Consider the following 20000-nt stretch of genomic DNA (forward strand, 5'->3'; position numbering starts at 1 on the left):
TCACATTTATATTAGTGCATGACGTCCATCCACAATGCCCACAACAGAGAGTACAATTGTACATACATTTTGTTTTGATTGCATTGTTCCACTTTTGCTTCAGCAATGTTTTATCTCATGCCGATAAAGCCCCTTGAGAGAGAGAAAGAGAGAGAGAGAGTGTTGTGGTCAGCCGCATTGGAATGAAAAAGCACAAAGCTAAAGAAAACATATCGTTGCTGTTCAGAAACCTCTTATCTTCATGTTTTTACATTTTGTGCTCTTTTGTGTTTTTCTGCCCATCAAAAGTAGCAGATCTGTAAGCTCAAAACGCGATCTTGTACTGCAGATCTGCTGCTTTTGCTATTTCGGACTTATATATATATAGGTATATATAAAAACATGCAGCACATGAAAGATGACTGGAAAAAGAATAATTCTGTATTAGTAATCCACTCGAGCAGCATGAATTGTGGGTTATTTCTTTTATTTTTTTTAGATGCGCACAGCACTTGGAACGAAGCTGTTCTTGAAACGTGCTCATTGAACATTTTAAAGGCATTTTTAATGATAGCATACGCTTTGGTGGGAGCGGGGAGAAAGAAGTCTTTGAGGGCTGGGAGACCTTGGGAGGTCTTCAATAATAACAGCGAGGGCCTGAGAGAAGCACTCTCTCATGCATGTTATATATCGTTGCTGCCGTTGGGCAGAAACCTCCTATCTCCACATTGTAACTCTCTGTGTGTGTCTTTGCAAATCAACGCTCTACTTGATCATACTGCAGCGCCTTAATATGCGTTTTTCACCCGACAGAGACAATACTGTATGTGGCTTCGCTGTTCTTTCAAGCGACCTTCAGTTAACGTCATTGTTTCGTCATGAATAGGTTAAGACACTCTATGGCTCGTTAAAAAAGCCATGAAACACATTGCTGTTGTGGATGAAATCCTTTAGGTTTCTTAAGAAGAAGTTGGGTGTTTGGACTTCTTGATAAAAGAGCTGAATATCTGATGACAGAAATGTAAAACTATTTTAGCGGTCCACGTTACTCAGGTCCAGTTTACTAAGTCTAGAGCAGGGTTCTTCAACAGGTGGTCCGGGACACCTAGAGGGTCCTCGAGAATTACTACAGGGGTACGCCAAATCTTTGTGTGATAGGATATAGAGTTTTGAGGCGGCATGTCAGTCGGTAGTGCTGTCGCCTCACAGCTAGAAGGTCCCGGGTTCGATTCCCGCTGGGGACGTTTTTGTGTGCCGGGGGGGCGTGTGCTCTCCTCATCAGCGCCCATATACCAGAGGTGGGTGAGTTGGCGAAAAGGCCTTTCTTTATGGAGTGTCCCCTAGGCTACCTGTACCCTCACAAAATCATTACTCTGATGATGACAGTGCTCTCAAACATCAATCTACAGTATGACGCGGTCTACGAAAGCTATGGAGAGATTGAATCTGCAACACTATTTTATACAAAGTGGTGGCGGGGTCCTCTTTCAGCTGGGGGTCATTGGGCTGAACAACGTGGACCAGGGGTAGTCTAGAGGCTTTGAGTGGTGCTATGTTCCATTGTGTGGAGACTGGGGATCCTCATCCTCTGTGCAGTAAGTGGAGCTATTATGGATATGATGTCCCTGGCTGTATTGGATGGTACAAGGTTTTTCGCAACAATAGCAGTGGTGGAAAGTAATTAAGTACAGTATTTACTTGAATGTTTCCAATTTCCAATACTTTTACTTCTACTCCACTACATCTCAGAGGAAAATATTGTACTTTTACTCCACTACATATATTTTAAAACTTTAGGTACTAGTTACTCTGTAGATTTTGATTATTATTACAAAACATACATTAAAACCACTTAAGCCTTATATACATTTCAGCCATTTAATAATGGTGTCCAAAGCTCTCCCTCCCAATGAGCAAACGGACCTGTATGCACAGTGCAGGGTGACGGGGAGACTGCAGACGGACCTGTATGCACAGTGCAGGGTGACGGGGAGACTGCAGACGGACCTGTATGCACAGTGCAGGGTGACGGGGAGACTGCAGACGGACCTGTATGCACAGTGCAGGGTGACGGGGAGACTGCAGACGGACCTGTATGCACAGTGCAGGGTGACGGGGAGACTGCAGACGGACCTGTATGCACAGTGCAGGGTGACGGGGAGACTGCAGACGGACCTGTATGCACAGTGCAGGGTGACGGGGAGACTGCAGACGGACCTGTATGCACAGTGCAGGGTGACGGGGAGACTGCAGACGGACCTGTATGCACAGTGCAGGGTGACGGGGAGACTGCAGACGGACCTGTATGCACAGTGCAGGGTGACGGGGAGACTGCAGACGGACGCTAGTTGCCATGGTGACAGATGGATGCAGATGTGTGACAATCTCTGTGACAGCATGAAATGTACAGTATGTACACCTGAGAAAGCAAACGTTATGATTCTAACGCACACATTCAGATTCATTCGTGGATACAATTTTATGGGTAATTTATTTTATTTTATTGTAAATATTTCAAAACATTTTCAAAAAAACTTTCTCAAAAAATGATTTATTTCCCAGTAATTTCAATTAAAAAAATCCTGACCCCTTATCCACCATCACACTAATTATGGATAATTAGTGTGGACTTAAACAGTTTTTCGTCTATACAATTAAAAAAGTAGTGAATACAGCCGATCTACAAGCTCACAACGCGTCGCAAAGCGACACGTTATGAGCTTGTACATCTGTTATTGTCACTATAGTTTGCGTCCCAGGCAAATGTCTAATCTCTCCTTTGGGCTAAAAAGTTTGGGAACCACTGGTCTTACTTTTCAGGATTCAAATGCAAGAGTATAGAGAAAGCGCTGAGTTTCGAGCTGCATTTGGAGCCGGCAGATCTGCTAATATACTTTTGTGCGACGCTGTAGTCTGATCAAGTAGCGTTAATTAATTTACGTAAAAGTACCAAAAGATTCATTATGGAGATAAGAGGTTTCTGCCCGACGGCAACGATAGGTAAAAAATCTGTCTTTCTTCTTTCTTGATCCCCTCACACACACACACACACACACACACACACACACACACACACACACACACACACACACACACACACACACACACACACACACACACACACACACACACGCCTTGATAAAGTGGCTCAGCTAAAGGTCTGGAGATGGTTAGCGACGGTGTTACTGGCTGTGTCTGTGTGTACTTTGACCTTTGAACCACTGACCTGTCTGGCTGAACCTCCGACCTCTGAGAATCCTTGGGAAACATGACTCTCTCTCTCTCTCTCTCTCTCTCTCTCTCTCTCTCTCTGAAGCGTATATGGAACTGCTTTTGGATTCTGCACATCATCACACACACTTCCTCTCTTGTTTTGTCTTGCGTTGCAGTCCTCTGGAGTCTCTAGATGCCAGCCAGACGGTGGTATATGCAATGAGATACTTTGTTGTGAGCTTGTTGATCGATTCGGACGGCACACATTCTTTTTAAACACATGAACCCCGGCATCCATATCTTTGCAGAAAATAGCCATTATATGTGACATGTTGAGCTTGTCGAATTCAATTCAAAGGGAAATGGGGAAAGTACTGCCATATACATATCACTGTGTAAACAGAGCTGTCACATTGTATCGTTATACATGTTTAAAGCCTTTTTAAACAAATAGCACCAATATTTTGCAGTCACCTTGGGACAAATAACAATCGGCTATTTTCAGCAAAGATATTTTATGTACAGCGGGGGGAAAAAACACTGGCATAGGGCCCTGAGGGACTCCGTTCAACAGCGTTGTATGGGGTTTAGGTGGTTAAGATACAGAAAGAAAACAGGAGAGGGCCTAGTACGAACCCCTGGGGAACTCCTCCGGACAACTAAGTATAAGGTTTAAGGTTTCTCCTTTGAAAACAAGGCTCAAATAATGTGTTGCCAAGCTCTACCTTTGAACCATGGGTTTGTGTTAGTGTCGTCTCTTTGTCTACCAACCAAACCATTTGTTTGTGCAAAGCTTCCTTCCATTCCCCTCAAGAATCCTTTTTTTCGTACCCCAGAACTCCTCTGTTCTCTCTTCTCCCTCCGAGAAAGAAAGAAAGAAAGAAATCCTGCCCTCCTCAGATCTCCTTACCATTCTCCAGTCTTTCATGTGGAAGGGGGCGGGGGGGGGGCTGCAGGATGGGGCAATAGCCAAACCAAGACGCACGCATACATGCACACACACACACACACACACACACACACACACACACACACACACACACACACACAGATACACCATTCCTGTAAAATAGGGCTCCGATCGGTGAACCTATATTCTCCAGCGGTTGCTCCTTAATTGCGCGCCTGCCCCTCTAGACCAGAAAGCAGGCTGGCTAGGCCAGGGCCGCCAGGCTAAGTCGCCTGTAAAAATTGGTACTGGCGAATTGTGTTTTTTGGGGAGCTTTGTTTCTAAAGTGCTTCCTAATGTTGTTTAAACCAGTGTCACGTCAAGGGCATCCACATTAATGTGTATCTGTCCGCAGACTGATTCGTACCATGAAGAAACCCGCATACAAGATTCGTGCATTTAAATTGTTTCAAATCCATTCCACAGTTTTCCATTATGCACTCATGTGGCCTTGTTGCTTCTTTTGGGCGTGTTTTTTTTCTTGTAGAACTGGCCGCTTGTTTCTCTGACCCCCACCACCATGACTGAGGAGGGCTTTTTGTACGATGGAGAGCAGCGGACACGTGGCTCTCATTATGCCCCAAAGAGAAATTAATCAAATATGAAAGTATGAAAAAAGTCCAATCACTTTGTGTTGCAGGGGTAGAGGGGGGCATTGCGGGGGTGTTGTGGGTTTATGCTGGCTGTGCCTTTGCCTTTTGGATGTTGGCACAGTCCTCGCAAAATGGCCCCATGCACGCTTCATATATCAGTGCAGCTTTTTAACGTGGATTTTTATTCATGCGTTGTCGTGTGGCTGTGTGGAGAGTCAGAATATAGCCGATCTATACGCGCTTTGCATGGCAGATGCATTGTACTGTCACAACACAACAGTCAGAGCATATAAGGCTTGATTAATAATCTCTGTCGTATGACAAACTATCATCACTAATATTAAGCATTGGTCAGCCGAGCGTTCTCAGACACTGCTGTGATTTATTATTTTAATTTGTCATAATGTTGTAAATCATCCCATACAAATACACAACCAATTTGCTAATGGAACAGAGACTTGTTGTGAAGGGTGTTGGTGTTGCATGGAAAGAGCAGCGGTCCTCCTATATGTTGACCCATAGTCCCATACACCGTCAGTGTTCATTTATAGTTGGACCCATACGGACATATTTGCTTAACTGTGTACAGTACACAGTTACAGTTATAAGCATTCTATTGCATTTCATACCTCATAATCTTTGTTCTAAAGTCTTATTTAAGAAAAAACCTGCCTAACTGCTGGACGGGTTTCTGAACTGCCCACAGCCCTCCCCACAGTCTGAGGAGAAAATAATTGTGGTATTTCAACCCGATCTCACAGAAATACCTGGATACGGAATTGCAATTCGACTAGAAAACCCCAAAATCCATAAACATATGTCATGTACATAATGACACTGAAATCCTGACGGAGGGGCGCCGTCTCCACCGAACCAGAGCCCCGGGAGAGGAGACACCGCCGAGCCTGTCATGGCCACGTGTTGCCGTGTCGAGCGTTGCGAAGTTCGGTAGAGCCGACTCAGCCCCGTCCGAGTTGTAACCCGATATGGACAGAATAGTAAATAATGCACTAAATAGCACTTCCGTACTAGTGAAAGCCACGCCTCCATCACGGTCAAAACAGTAGTTAAGTGTCATATGTACGGATTTTGCACAGAAATACCTAGATACCGGTACGGAATTGCAATTCCGTACATACCGGTATCTAGGTATTTCTGTGCGATCAGGCTGGGTATTTTATCATGAACACATGTCGACTCAGTGATCATGGTTACAGCTTGGGGTGTTCTTGTTTTTCTTTCCCAGGCCGTCTGGGGCACCCGGAGTCCCTCAGGGCTCTATAGCTAGTTTCTGTTATTGTGGGGGGGATAGAAGGCTCACGCTGAAAATAGCCCCGATCGTACGAGACTCCGCGACGCGTAGTGAGCTGCAGAGAGGCGAGCTCAGCGGGAGAGAGTGTTCCTCCGTCCGTATAGGAGAGTGGCAAACAGGGGTCAGAGGTCGAACCCGGGGCAGAGCAAGATGGATGGGAAGCAGACCTGAACTGTGTCCACACACAATACATTAAAGACCCCCGGAGACTCGCACATCTCAAAGAGGAAGAGACACTATCTCGGGAGGGGAGGGGCCTTGAGGAAGTCAGCAGAAGGAAAGGCGAGAGGCTGGGGGGAGATGGGAGGGACGGGAAAAGGAGGATGAGACAGAAAAAACAAACAGACCCAAGCAAAGATGTTCGCCTCCTCTCTGGACAGGATTACGTTTGCACTTCCTGTCCCAGCGTCCCCCCGCCCCACCCCCTTTCTTCCCATGTTCCTCATGACATCACCGCAGGAGGCTCGTTCCAGATCGGTCGAAGGGGTGGGAGATGGGGTCGGGGGGGGGGGGGGGGGGGGGGGGGCAGTCACGCGATATCCAACAGTCGGTGGGCCAGCCTGACCTTTGGTCGTATGCACTGCCTCCATGTGGCGTGGAGGTCCCACCATGTGCTTTCATATACTGTGTGTGTGTGTATATATATATATATATATATATATATACAGTATATATACCACTCGGATATAAAATATCGGGGTAATGGGGGGAGTTGTCTGGCTGGACTAATTTGAACTCTGGGAAAATGGGAACAATGCAGTCTTTTATGGGTGTGCTTCACAGCTGCACAGCTGTGTTTGAGGAAAAGAAGCCTATTTTTATTCCTTGGGTTCTTTATTTTGATTTCCCTCTGCTTCTCATCCCCCTGGACGTGTTGACGTGTCTCTTTCCTGCAACCCCTCCCCCCTCCCCTCTGCCCCCACCCTCACCCCTCCCCATCCCTCCTCAGTCGCGCACAGACCACCCCGAAAACACTCAGTGGTTCTCACCTCTGGTGATTCTGGAGGCCCATGCAGACCGTTTGCTGTCTGGGCAGAGAAGTACAGTAGTTGCTATTTTTGTTTTGGACAGTGGTGTGACAGTGACATTTTGAGGGGCAGGCGCTGAAGTGAAAAAAGGGCATCTTGTGCGACGTCTGGAACCACCGACTGCCTTAATAATATGGGAGATTTATAGATTTTGGAGCATAAATAATATATTAGAAGCTTTTAATCCAGAATTGATCGATGTCACCATGGGCCACGGCCCACATACTGCACAAAACAAAAATAAAATGAACAAACTGCACAAAAAAACGAACTTTCAAAAGGGCACATTGCTGTCCAGAGGGCCCGGTGCTCTAGCACTACCACGTGTCTATCTGTGCACGGCGCTGGTTTTGCATTCCACCCAACAGAGACGAAATATTAATTAATTCATGAATTAATGAATATGAATACATTCTAAAGCTGGTCTTTAGACTTGCACTCACTGAATATGGGTTTGACGCAGCAGCAGGGCACGCAACTCGTGACAGACTGCGATGTCGCATGCCGAACGCCAACCAGAGCCTCACTAAAGGAGGAAGTATGCAAGGATGATGAGTGATAAAAAAACAAACTATCGCGTCTCCGTCCCTGACACAACGTGGTTCCCGTGAACGCTGATGTGAATAGCTTATGTTTTCGTCATGGTGGGTTTGGGTGTTTCTTTTCAGATAATATCTGAAAAGATAATTACGTTATATATATGTATATTACGTACATAATTTGGGTAATGCAACAAGCATACACACAGAATATTATTCTGTGTGTATGCTTGTTGCATTACCCAAATTCTGGAGGATCAAACATATTCATATAGATCCTGGAATACTAAATGAGGTAAACCTATAGAGAAAGTCATTATCTTATTCTGGGATGGTCCCTGTCGAAACATTTCAGGTGGAAGGTACACGGCCAAAATACTGACACGAAGGAGTTTGAGAAGTAATGATTTAGAATGGACCTCAGGTCTTAACAGCATTCCTCTCTCTCTCTCTCTCTCCTCAGACTCGTACTCGGCGGCGGGCAGCGAGGGCAGCATCTCCACCTCCGTGGCGTCCTTGCCGCCCCAGGGGGCGTCGGGGAGCTCCGCCCCCAGCTCCCCGGGCTCCCGGCGCTCCGTGAGCACCCTGAAGAAGTGGCTGACCAACCCGGTCCGCAAGCTGAGCGCCAGCGGCGGCACCAGCGCCAATAAGGGCGAGCGGCAGGTCCGCAAGCTGGAGGGGAAGGCCTCCCTCCCCCCGCCTCTCCCACCGCCACGGACCCGGAGCCACAGCCAGGACCTGGGCAACCCGTTTGGGCCCGACGAGACCCTCACCGTCCTGCCCGCCGTCACACACAGAGAACTGGTGAGAGACTCAAACTATGAGGAGAAACAACTCAATAATACAGTACCTCATACTTATACACTACATCTCAGATGTCACACAATTCATTTTGACTTCTTTAGTTTACTAGATGCTTTGCAGATTCAGATTAGTATTGATTATTATCGCCGTGAGCTTGTAGATCTGCTGTTTTCGCTGAATGTTAATTGGCCTGCAGAATATAGGGATGTTATAGGGTTCATGTGGTTAAATCCAGAGGGAAATAAACCCTCAGTGTAGCTCCGTTTTATCTCGTTCTTTTAACGACCAAGGCTTCGACAAGCTGTCTTCATCAGGGGTGATGCCCTGATGAAGACAGCTTGTCGAAGCCTTGTTAATTAAAATAATCTAATTGGAGCGCAGCGTCCTTGTCTTCATGGGATCAGGCTGCCAGTACCAACACCTTGTAATAATAAGATGTCTGCTGTGTGTTGGCCTCCTCTTTTACTCTGTTGAATCCGGCGACACACGCATGCACGCATGCACGCATGCATACATACACACACTCATACTGTACTGTGTTATTGAAGTTGTTGTTCATCTGTTTTTAAACCTCTCTTTACATATTTATGTGTTGCGCTTCGAGATAATGAATTGTAATCGCATTCCTAATGAATCCAATGCAATAATCGTTATCATCGTCGTTATTATTGTTAGGATAGTATTGTTTTCTGAGGTCATGCACATGCATTAGTACTGTAGGTAAGATAATCTTACTTGAACGGCAGCCTTTGACACAGACCTCCTCGTAAGTCAACCGGAGCGTCGATGGTGTTTTTTTTCCCACACTGACACTGTGCCATTATCTATTCTGAAGGTCATTGTTGTGTTGAACTGGTTCTGAAGTAAATACACAAAGGGATTAGTCTTATGATACCGTCTCTGTCGGGTGGAAACCTCATTATGTCCAAAACTGTTACCTTTTCAGGATTCAAATAAAACAAATAACAAAAGCAGCAGAAACCTCGAAGCGCGTTTGTTTTCCCCGCGCCGTGTTTCGAGCTTGCTTGGATCTGCTACTTTTGATTATTTTGTGTGATTCTGTGGTATGATCAAGTATGGAGTTAATTTATGTTTTTTATTACGGAGATAAGAGGTTTCTGCCTGACAGCAACGATTTACTGTCAATATAAACTACAAGACGTTGTCCCAAATGCGGTGTGTGTTTACGCTGCAGCCTGCAGGGTGCTTTAGTAGTAGCTGCTACTGTATGGTGGAAGAAGCACTTAAGTTAAATAATCACAAAGTTGTGTATAACACAGGGCATAGTTGTTTTATGTATGCTTTGTCTTTACACTTTTCAGACCTTTTCAAAATAAAGGCGCTAGAGTGCCCCTCAGATGTGGCAGATTTTATTCTGAAAAGCCCCGTCTTCCATTTCCCCCCAAAACCGAGAGGTATAATGTTCCATTACTACCTCGCGCTAATAAGTTCTCTCTTTAGAAGCGTTAATATTCCAAACGAGATGCTTGGTTAAGTCAGAAATTAGGATTAGGATCTGATTAAAACCACGGAGAGCACCGTAGATTTAGAGAGAATAGCAAGTGTTGTCGACCCGCAAACAAGGAAGTAAATGGCTGTGCGCGCACGCAAAACATGTCCGGGAGATCTGAGCAAGGCTGTTGCCTAGTAACGGCCGCAGACGTCCTGGGCCTCCTACCGGCAGGGGTGTCACAGGGTATCTGAAGGTGGGGGGATGAGCGCGGGGAGGGGAGGGGACGATGCCGAATTTGGCATTTTCATTTTTTTGTTCTATTTTTAGCCTATTCCCGGCCAAAATTATCTTTTGTGGGGACGTCCTGGGCACAATAAGTGTTAAGTGTCAAAAAGTATAGTATTTGGATCTGAGATGTAGTGGAGCTTAAGTAAATGTACTTAGTTACTTCCCACAACTGCTGCTTTGATATCCAGTGTTAAGGGGTGAGTAGAGTGGTGGCAGCAGGTGATGTCACCTCACCAGGCACTTATATAAGAGCAACAGCACTGGCTCTGCAGCCCCAGTAGGAAGGACCACACTACTGTATCTGTCACACTGTGACTGTCACCTTGCACCGTGACACTGTGTTCTTTTGCTGTGTGTGTGTGTGTGTGTGTGTGTGTGTGTGTGTGTGTGTGTGTGTGTGTGCGTATGCGCGCATGCGTGTGCGCGTGTGTGGGTGATGTACTGATTTGTCATTATGCTAACATTGTGTTGTCACACTGCACAGTAAAATGTATTATAATGCTGTTTGTTGTATGCGTGTGTGCGTGTGTGTGTGTGTGTGTGTGTGTGTGTGTGTGTGTGTGTGTTCAGGAGTGGAAAGATGGCCTGGTGGCCAGCCCAGAGGACCTGTCCCCCGCTACGCTACATAGCCCAAGCTACATCCTCACTGATTCGCTGATGGGATGCACCTCCCTGGCACACACACAGGTCAGTTCACCTCCCACACACACACACACACACACACACACACACACACACACACACACAGGTCAGTTCACCTCCCACACACACACACACACACACACACACACACACACACACACACACACACACACAGGTCAGTTCACCTCCCACACACACACACACACACACACACACACACACACAGGTCAGTTCACCTCCCACACACACACACACACACACACACACACAGGTCAGTTCACCTCCCACACACACACACACACACAGGTGAGGGTCAGTTCAGTTCACAGTCACACTATACAGTGTCTGTGATATACAGAACAGCACAGCAATGTCAACAACAAAAAACAGTTGATTTACTCTGCACGTGGCATACTCTCCTAGCACACTGTATGCCTCTTGCAATAAAAATAATTTGTCATGACAGTTAATGAGAGTCCCAGAGTCAAAGAGCCACCCCATTGAGAATGGTTATGGTGTGTTTGAAAACGGACACTTACTGTAAAACCTTTATACTGTACATAATTGATCGGGTTCCCCAGGCTCTATACTAGAGTGGAAAGGAGTGGAAGCGAGTGGAGTAGGAAAGTGTGTTGCAAAAACATGGAGACTGGGGTGGTGGAGTGTTGCAAAAAAGCATGAAAGCAGACTCGCCCCAATGTTCCATCTCAGCCCGTAGCACCTGACCTAGATATGATGATGAGCAATCATGCAGACACACCTTGGTTATTTGTTCTCAGGTTTTGTTCTTTTCTTGATCACAGTGTTAAAAATGTAATTTAGCAGGTTATTATAGGTGGACGCTGGCAGATTGCGGAAATCAAACCACAGGCATTGATCTTTCGTCGGCTAGTGAGGTGTTTGGAGAGTTAGAAAATCTTGGAGGTTTGGAGAATGTTGGTAAGGCACTTATGACATAATGTTGTTCTTATTGACCTCCTAAATCTGCGTTTAGGAGTATAACTGCAGCCTGTAGACATTGTCTCATTTAGAACCGGGAAAGCGTCTGTGTCATTTTAGTTTTCTGCTGGTTTAAATGGTAAATGGCGCATTTATATAGCGCCTTTATCCAAGGCACTTTTCAGAGATTGGGCACTACATTCACCCATTCACAAACACATTCACACACACATTCACACACCGATGCCGGAAGAAACCATGCAAGGCACCAACCTGCACATTGGGAGCAATTAGGGGTTCAGAGTCTTGCTCAAGGACACTTCGACACTAACTCTGGGGGAGCCCGGGTTCGAACTGGCAACCTGACCATCCGGTCAGTCTACCCCTGAGCCACTGCTGCCCACATTGGCTTACAACAGTGGTTCTCAGAAATAGCGTATATATATTCAAGCTCACAGCGGGTCAGGCTGCAAAGACAGTGAGACGCCACCTTTTTATAGAAAATCGATAGACCATCATGCTTCACGTTCCGCGGAGACGCTCAGCTGCTGGTTCATTTCAGCTGACCCAGCAGACGGTGTTCAGAGAAGGAGTGGTGATGATGATGATGATGATGATGGTGATGATGATGATGATGTCCTCAGTGAGGATCCGGGCTGGCGGGGAGGTGACATCATCGCTCGGTGTCACCATGGGCCTCTCAGCAATGACTCAACTCTGCCACTGCACTGCCCATAGAGATGTCTGTGGCCTATCAAACAATACAAGCACACAGGGAAAATGAAGGCATGCTTTCTCTCTGGGCAAGCGTTCGTAGATGCACAAACACGGACGCACGCAAGCAAGCAATTTATGCGCACGCGTGTTCGCACGCACGCACGCACGCACCAGAGAGGAGATCAATGTGGTTGGTGGATGGTTCACAATTCAACATTGTTACAAAAGGACATGCCTGGAGATATGGAGGTAATGGTGCTGGCTGGCAACTGCCGATGAAAGACGATGACTCCTAGCTCCTGAGAACTGACACAGAACAACAATGTGTTCTCTCATATTCTCATGCTATGGGAACTCTCTGGATGCCGTGCTATGGAGCTGAATAATAAGACTATGGGAGTGGCTGGATAGGACTACAGGGATATACTGTATAACATGAGCCGGCAAGAACTGGGCAAGCCCTACATAAATGTACCACCACAGCAACAACTGCTGTGATTATAGGAGTTTAGGTTCCGAGGAGGAATTTAGGCATTATATTATATTATCTATTGTTTTTGGTACAGACTGTCTTGTTATGGTTCCCGCCTGTCTAGTATAGTGTAACTATGGTCTGATCTCTGTGCTGGTTGGTATTGGTCATTTTCCCCATGATATCATGTACATTAAAGTTATAATCCATAACCGTCACCACCCAGAATATTGTTTCTGACTCCTATTGAGTCATTCATTCATTACTTATTGATACAGAATTCCAGACACAGTCATTTTATGAACCCATGCCTTCAATTATTTTAGGCACAAAAGCACGAATAATTTCAAAGATTGCAGATCTACAAGCTTTGACAGTCTGTTGTGATTCTACAGGTGTGCTCGTAGATTGGCTATTTTCGCTATTCTTTCAATGAAAGCGTGAAAACACTCCACACAACAGGCTGGGCTACATTATCACTCCGGATTCCAGTGTTTATCCCATTCTGACCTGAGATCAGATTCATACGAGGTTTCCACGGGACACACACTGGTCTGATTAACCCATTCTGACCTGAGATCAGATTCTAAAAATGTCAGTCGTTCTTCGAATTTTTCAAAAATAGCAGACCTACAAGCTCGTATCGCGCCACTCGGTGGCGCGATATGAGCTTGTAGATCTGCTATTTTTCAATAGCTAAAGCATAACATGATGCCAACACCAGAATGGGTGCCCGGTCAGAATGGGTTATAGTGGAGTGCCCTCCGTCCGTGACAGGATGCAAGAACACTGATATAGTTTACGTTTTTAAGTCTCAGCCACATGACGTAGTGTTATGTTCCTCTAATGGCACTGATTCAGTAGACAACAGAATGAGATAGGGGTGAGGTCAGCGTTTTTTTACTGCTAGCATAGTTAAGAGAAAGAGAGAGAGTACAGGCGACAGGCAGAAAGAAAGAAAGAAAGAAAGATTAAAGAGAGAAAGAGAGAGAGAGACAGTACAGGCGACAGGCAGAAAGAAAGAAAGAAAGAAAGAAAGAAAGAAATAAAGAGAGTAAAGAGAGAAAGAGAGAGAGAGAGACCAGGCGACAGGCAGAGGGAGAGAGAGAGAGAGAGAGAGAGAGAGAGAGAGAGAGAGAACATTAAGCTATGTAGGTCAGGTGTCTCAGGGCCGTTGTTTGTGTTATTGCCCTCTACCCTACCTCCAGAGACCGTGAGTCCTCTCCAGAAACCTCTTATCTCCATATTTTAACTTTTTGTGTTTTTTTTCATAAGTGAACCCGTTAACACCTGAGGATGATACTATACAAATGCCTTCTAAATCAGTAGTTCTCACACCGATTTTCTTTCTCAATGTATTTTTATTGAGGGCTCTGTTTGATCGCAATACAATGAATATAGAACCACCCATTTTGTTTTTTAAACAAAGAAAATAGCAGACAGCGTGTACACACCCAACCCAATGCTAAAATCTACAATGACATATGCTTTCCCCTGTACTTGATCATACTATAGCGTCACACAAAAGCAGCAGATCTGCACGCTCGAAAGGGGACGCAAAGTGACACATTTCGAGCTTGCGGACCTGCTACTTTTGCCGTTTTTGGATTGGAATCTTGAAAAGTGGAAATATGAGGTTTCCACCCGACAGAGACGATATGATCTCCATTCTCCTTCACTTCCAGTTCCCCTTTCTCTTCACGCTGCTGGTAATCTGATCAGGCAACTTACTGCGGCAGAGAGAAAGAGAGAGAGAGAGAGAGAGAGAGAGAGAGCGCAGCTTTCTGATCGAATGTTTATTGTTTATCGGTCGATGGAAAAAATCCTTGGAATGATATGTAAGCAAGACAAACAAACTGGAGCTACTAGAATGCTACAGCATACGGACGCAGATTGTATACCTCGGAGTGTTTACCAAAACGGTTTGGACAGGCCTTTCCTGTGGAAACACAGAGCAACACAGAACATTTACTGTTTCTCCACAGAATCAGGAAAATAAGGTTATAAATGTTTGTAAAGAATGTTGAGGTAGAACGTAACAAGAGTTGTTATCACCAGTTCTCCTACACTTTTACTTTCTAGGCCCTTTTTGAAAGTAGCTCCTCGCCACTCGCCCTACACACTTCCACTCGGTTTGAGCATAGATATATAAATAACAGAGACGGCACCAGGATTCCTCTTCCATCCAGTGCTGTCTATATTATTTATATATAGACTATGCTCAAACCAATTGGAAGTGTGCAGGGCGAGTGGCGAGGAGCTAGTTTCAAAAAGGGGGATAGTCTCCGTCTCTCTTTCTATGTCTGTTTCTGCCTCGCTCTCCCTTTCCGCTGACTCGCACGGTTTTTCCTTTTCAAGAAATTGTCGACAAGTCTTGGCTTTTAATCGAAAAAAATCACAGATTTGACTTTGACTTCTGGGTAGGAAAACAAAACAGAGGCAACAGAGGGAGTGGAACATGGGGGGTGGAGGGAGGGGGGTCACATCTGGAAAGGATCAGGGAGCCAGGAAGACCCGACAGCCAAGCTGGAAGCACTGCTGCATGGGGCAAGGGGGAGCCCCGCCCCCTCTCTCTCTGTCTAATATTTTGTCTGTTTCCCTTTATCACTCTGTCCCACTTCTGCCCTCCCTTGCCAGACGCACGCGCGCACGCACACACACGCACGAACACACACACACACACACACACACACACACACACACACACACACACACACACACACACACACACACACAGAGAGAGAGAGACTCTCGACACGTTGACAAAATAGAATCACGTATCAACAACTCTCCTTTCAGACAGCAGGTGAACGAGTTAAACCGGGGCACAGCAGCACATAGGGGATGAAGTCTGCCTCGCTCTCTCTCGTCTCTATCCATCTATTTATTTATTTCTCAATCAGACACCAGTCTGCCAAGGGACTTTAGGGGATTACGTATGGCTCTGGTGTGTTTAATTATGTAGTGTGTGTGTGTGTGTGTGTGTGTGTGTGTGTGTGTGTGTGTGTGTGTGTGTGTGTGTGTGTGTGTGTGTGTGTGTGTGTGTGTGTGTGTGTGTGATAGAGAGAGAGAGAGGCTCTCCTTGGCTGGGACACTGAGTGAAGCATTGAGGTGAGGACAGATGGCTGCTCCCATAGGTTTACATAGTCAGCAGAGAGTGAATAGGCTAAACAGAAATGTCCCAACACGGACAGACAGGACTCAGGAGGAGGGCTAAAAATAGAAAGAGTACTTTGTGTGTGTGTGTGTGTGTGTGTGCGTGCGCGTGTGTGTGTGTGTGTGTGTGTGTGTGTTGTGTGGAGATTTACAGGGAGATATAGTGAGTCGTTTGTTGACCATATAAAGGAGAGATTGTCCATATTGTCAGAGTGAGGTCGATTGGACAAACGGGCGTCAAATACAGGAATGGGGCCGACGTGTATCCATTGGAGTTTTTTTAAGGCTCACTTATATTATACGTTTCTCGTCAGTGTTGTGTACCGAAAGTAGCCGCGATCTCCAAGCTCAGTCAGAACACGTAACCCTGCACTGCACCGCGCCCTGAGCTTATAGATCGGCTATTTTCGGCACACGACACCACAACTAAATATAAATCAGCTGTAATTCAGATGGCTGTGATGAAATAGGCTTGATCACTCTGTCGCGTGAACCCTTTCCACAAAATATCAAGATGTTGATCATTTGTCTTTTCTCGCTTGTCAAAAGACCCCAAAAATACAACTATGAATCGGCCTTTAAAGGTGATTCTAGTGTACTCTGTTGACTTTGAGGTCTGTGCAATGCCTTCATGTTTATACCAGGACCCCCCCCCCCCCACCACACACACACACACACACACACATGCGCGCGCGTGCACACACATGCACAGGAAACAACATCAGTTCCAGGAAAGAGTGTGAAAAAGAGGTCATGTTTACGCCTCGTTTAGATCAGAACTACCTATGTTTATAGTACTGTACGGCGCTCCACTTTCAGGATGGGAGGCAGTAGTAAGTAACAAGGAATGTTGAAGTAGTGGTGAGCACAGCACAGCACAGCGGCACGCGTAGTGTGAAGTAGTGTTGAAGTAGTGGTGAGCACAGCACAGCGGCACGCGCACAACTCACACAATCATCTGACTGCAAGCAGCATCCCTCAGTGGTGAAGTAAATGTTCAGATTGGGGAAAATGTCACGCAATCAAATGCATACGGGGTTTGAGACGCTGCTACGATAACCTTACTCTTTTATCAATTAATCCGTGAGCACAGCGCCGAGTGAACATGAATGTTGTATACCTGCATCTGTCTCTCTCTCTCTCTCTGCCAGCCCCCCCCCCCCTCTTCATCTCTCTCCATCTGTCTTCTGGTGGTGTCCACTAGGGCTGCAACTATCGATTCATTTCATAGCGATTATTATAAAAAACATTTATATGTATCAATGAATCGATTAACTACGGTACTACTTAAAGGGGTTTGTTCATGCGATTTGTGTAAAAAACAAAAAAAACTGGGTGGTTTTTCCACAGAATACAAGCACAAAGTGAGCTTGTATATCTGCTATTTATTTTTTTCGTTTTCTGAAAAACGTAGTTTGCTCTATCTAAAACGACACAGATTATTACCCAGTTTTAATAGGTTAACCATCTCTCTGTCTGTCTTTCTGTCTCTCTCTCTCTCTCTCTCATCCTCTCCCCTGCCTCGCTTTACCCCTCACTCACGATATACACTTGAGACCGTCCGGACCACCTGTTGTTTTATAACCAGGCGTCATCAATGTGTCTGTACACAGACAAATGTGTCTGTGGCAAAGACTTGGTCTTCTCTGTGGCAGATTTTAGATTTTCTGTTTTACACACCATTATAATGTTCTTATTTTGATCATGAGGCCCAATTACTAAATGTCAGTCTCCAGGGTTTTCTTCAGAACATGTATGACACTGATTTACTCCCTCACAGAGGACACTCAGTATGTAACCTCACTGTCTGTCCCCACACAGGACACTCAGTATGTAACCTCACTGTCTGTCCTCACACAGGACACTCAGTATGTAACCTCACTGTCTGTCCCCACACAGGACACTCAGTATGTAACCTCACTGTCTGTCCCCACACAGGACACTCAGTATGTAACCTCACTGTCTGTCTCCACACAGGACACTCAGTATGTAACCTCACTGTCTGTCCCCACACAGGACACTCAGTATGTAACCTCACTGTCTGTCCCCACACAGGACACTCAGTATGTAACCTCACTGTCTGTCCCCACACAGGACACTCAGTATGTAACCTCACTGTCTGTCCTCACACAGGACACTCAGTATGTAACCTCACTGTCTGTCCTCACACAGGACACTCAGTATGTAACCTCACTGTCTGTCCCCACACAGGACACTCAGTATGTAACCTCACTGTCTGTCCCCCCACAGGACACTCAGTATGTAACCTCACTGTCTGTCCTCACACAGGACACTCAGTATGTAACCTCACTGTCTGTCCCCACACAGGACACTCAGTATGTAACCTCACTGTCTGTCCCCACACAGGACACTCAGTATGTAACCTCACTGTCTGTCCTCACACAGGACACTCAGTATGTAACCTCACTGTCTGTCCCCACACAGGACACTCAGTATGTAACCTCACTGTCTGTCCCCTCACAGGACACTCAGTATGTAACCTCACTGTCTGTCCCCACACAGGACACTCAGTATGTAACCTCACTGTCTGTCCCCACACAGGACACTCAGTATGTAACCTCACTGTCTGTCCTCACACAGGACACTCAGTATGTAACCTCACTGTCTGTCCTCACACAGGACACTCAGTATGTAACCTCACTGTCTGTCCCCACACAGGACACTCAGTATGTAACCTCACTGTCTGTCCCCACACAGGACACTCAGTATGTAACCTCACTGTCTGTCCCCACACAGGACACTCAGTATGTAACCTCACTGTCTGTCCTCACACAGGACACTCAGTATGTAACCTCACTGTCTGTCCTCACAGGACACTCAGTATGTAACCTCACTGTCTGTCCCCACACAGGACACTCAGTATGTAACCTCACTGTCTGTCCTCACACAGGACACTCAGTATGTAACCTCACTGTCTGTCCTCACAGGACACTCAGTATGTAACCTCACTGTCTGTCCCCACACAGGACACTCAGTATGTAACCTCACTGTCTGTCCTCACACAGGACACTCAGTATGTAACCTCACTGTCTGTCTCCACACAGGACACTCAGTATGTAACCTCACTGTCTGTCCCCACACAGGACACTCAGTATGTAACCTCACTGTCTGTCCCCACACAGGACACTCAGTCCACCACTGTCCTGCCTGAGGACAACGTCTCCGCCCTGATGGACGACACGTCCAGCCAGTGGTCGGCCGCCGCAGACACAGAGGAGGAGAGGAGCCTGGCTTTGGAGAAGAGCGTGTATGTACTGTAATGCCCGCTTTTCTGGCTTTCCTCCCCTTGTTTTCAGTTGCGTCACGAAACGCTAATCGCATCGATGTATTAGCAGTGGTTCTCTAACTTTTTCTGTATCAAGGAGCCCCAAATTGCTGTAGAGGCTCAAACGGTCTATAAATGCACCAAGTCTCTGTACGTGTGTGTGTATTATACGTACGTCTGTAATCCACGTAACCGCTCGCCCCACGACAGGGCCTAAATTACTCCCTATGATCTCCATATATGGAGCTGGCCTGTTCTGACATCGCAATGGTGTTCTGTCATCTGCATAGACTCCATATTTGGGCATGCCTGTCAAAGAACTCCATATATGGGTATAAAGGGGACACAGACTTTATAATAACTGGCTGGGGCATTCATTTCCAACTTGCATCGCTCCAGGCCAGTGCCCAACGGGCACCGCTCTAGTTAATTTAAAGCAGAACAGCATAAAACAGTAATGAGGTAGTATTTATTAGATTCCCAATAAAAAAATCTCTCATAATTCTCAGCTACATAGACCTTGTATTACAGTAAATTTACAGTAAACAGTAAATGCAGAGTCAGTTGGCCTTCAACAGGGAGAGCTAAGCTAAACAGATAAAGTTTTATTTCGGTGTACGTGTTATGGTA

At 46.0% G+C, this 20000-nt stretch overlaps 1 protein-coding gene across 4 annotated transcripts in view; it reads left to right on the forward strand.

Annotated features, from left to right (window-relative positions):
• Window positions 1-20000, forward strand: part of arhgef25a (Rho guanine nucleotide exchange factor (GEF) 25a) — an 86991-nt gene that overhangs the window by 49023 nt on the left and 17968 nt on the right. For all 4 annotated transcript variants that reach the window (XM_080764772.1, XM_080764773.1, XM_080764774.1 and 1 more), the window contains 3 exons: window positions 8077-8417; window positions 10729-10845; window positions 19228-19352. In XM_080764772.1, coding sequence (XP_080620898.1) covers window positions 8077-8417; window positions 10729-10845; window positions 19228-19352 — 583 coding nt within the window. The remainder of the gene's footprint in view (window positions 1-8076; window positions 8418-10728; window positions 10846-19227; window positions 19353-20000) is intronic.

The sequence above is a fragment of the Protomyctophum bolini genome, assembly GCF_963924005.1.
Source record: "Protomyctophum bolini genome assembly, chromosome: 5".
Lineage (NCBI taxonomy): Eukaryota > Metazoa > Chordata > Actinopteri > Myctophiformes > Myctophidae > Protomyctophum > Protomyctophum bolini.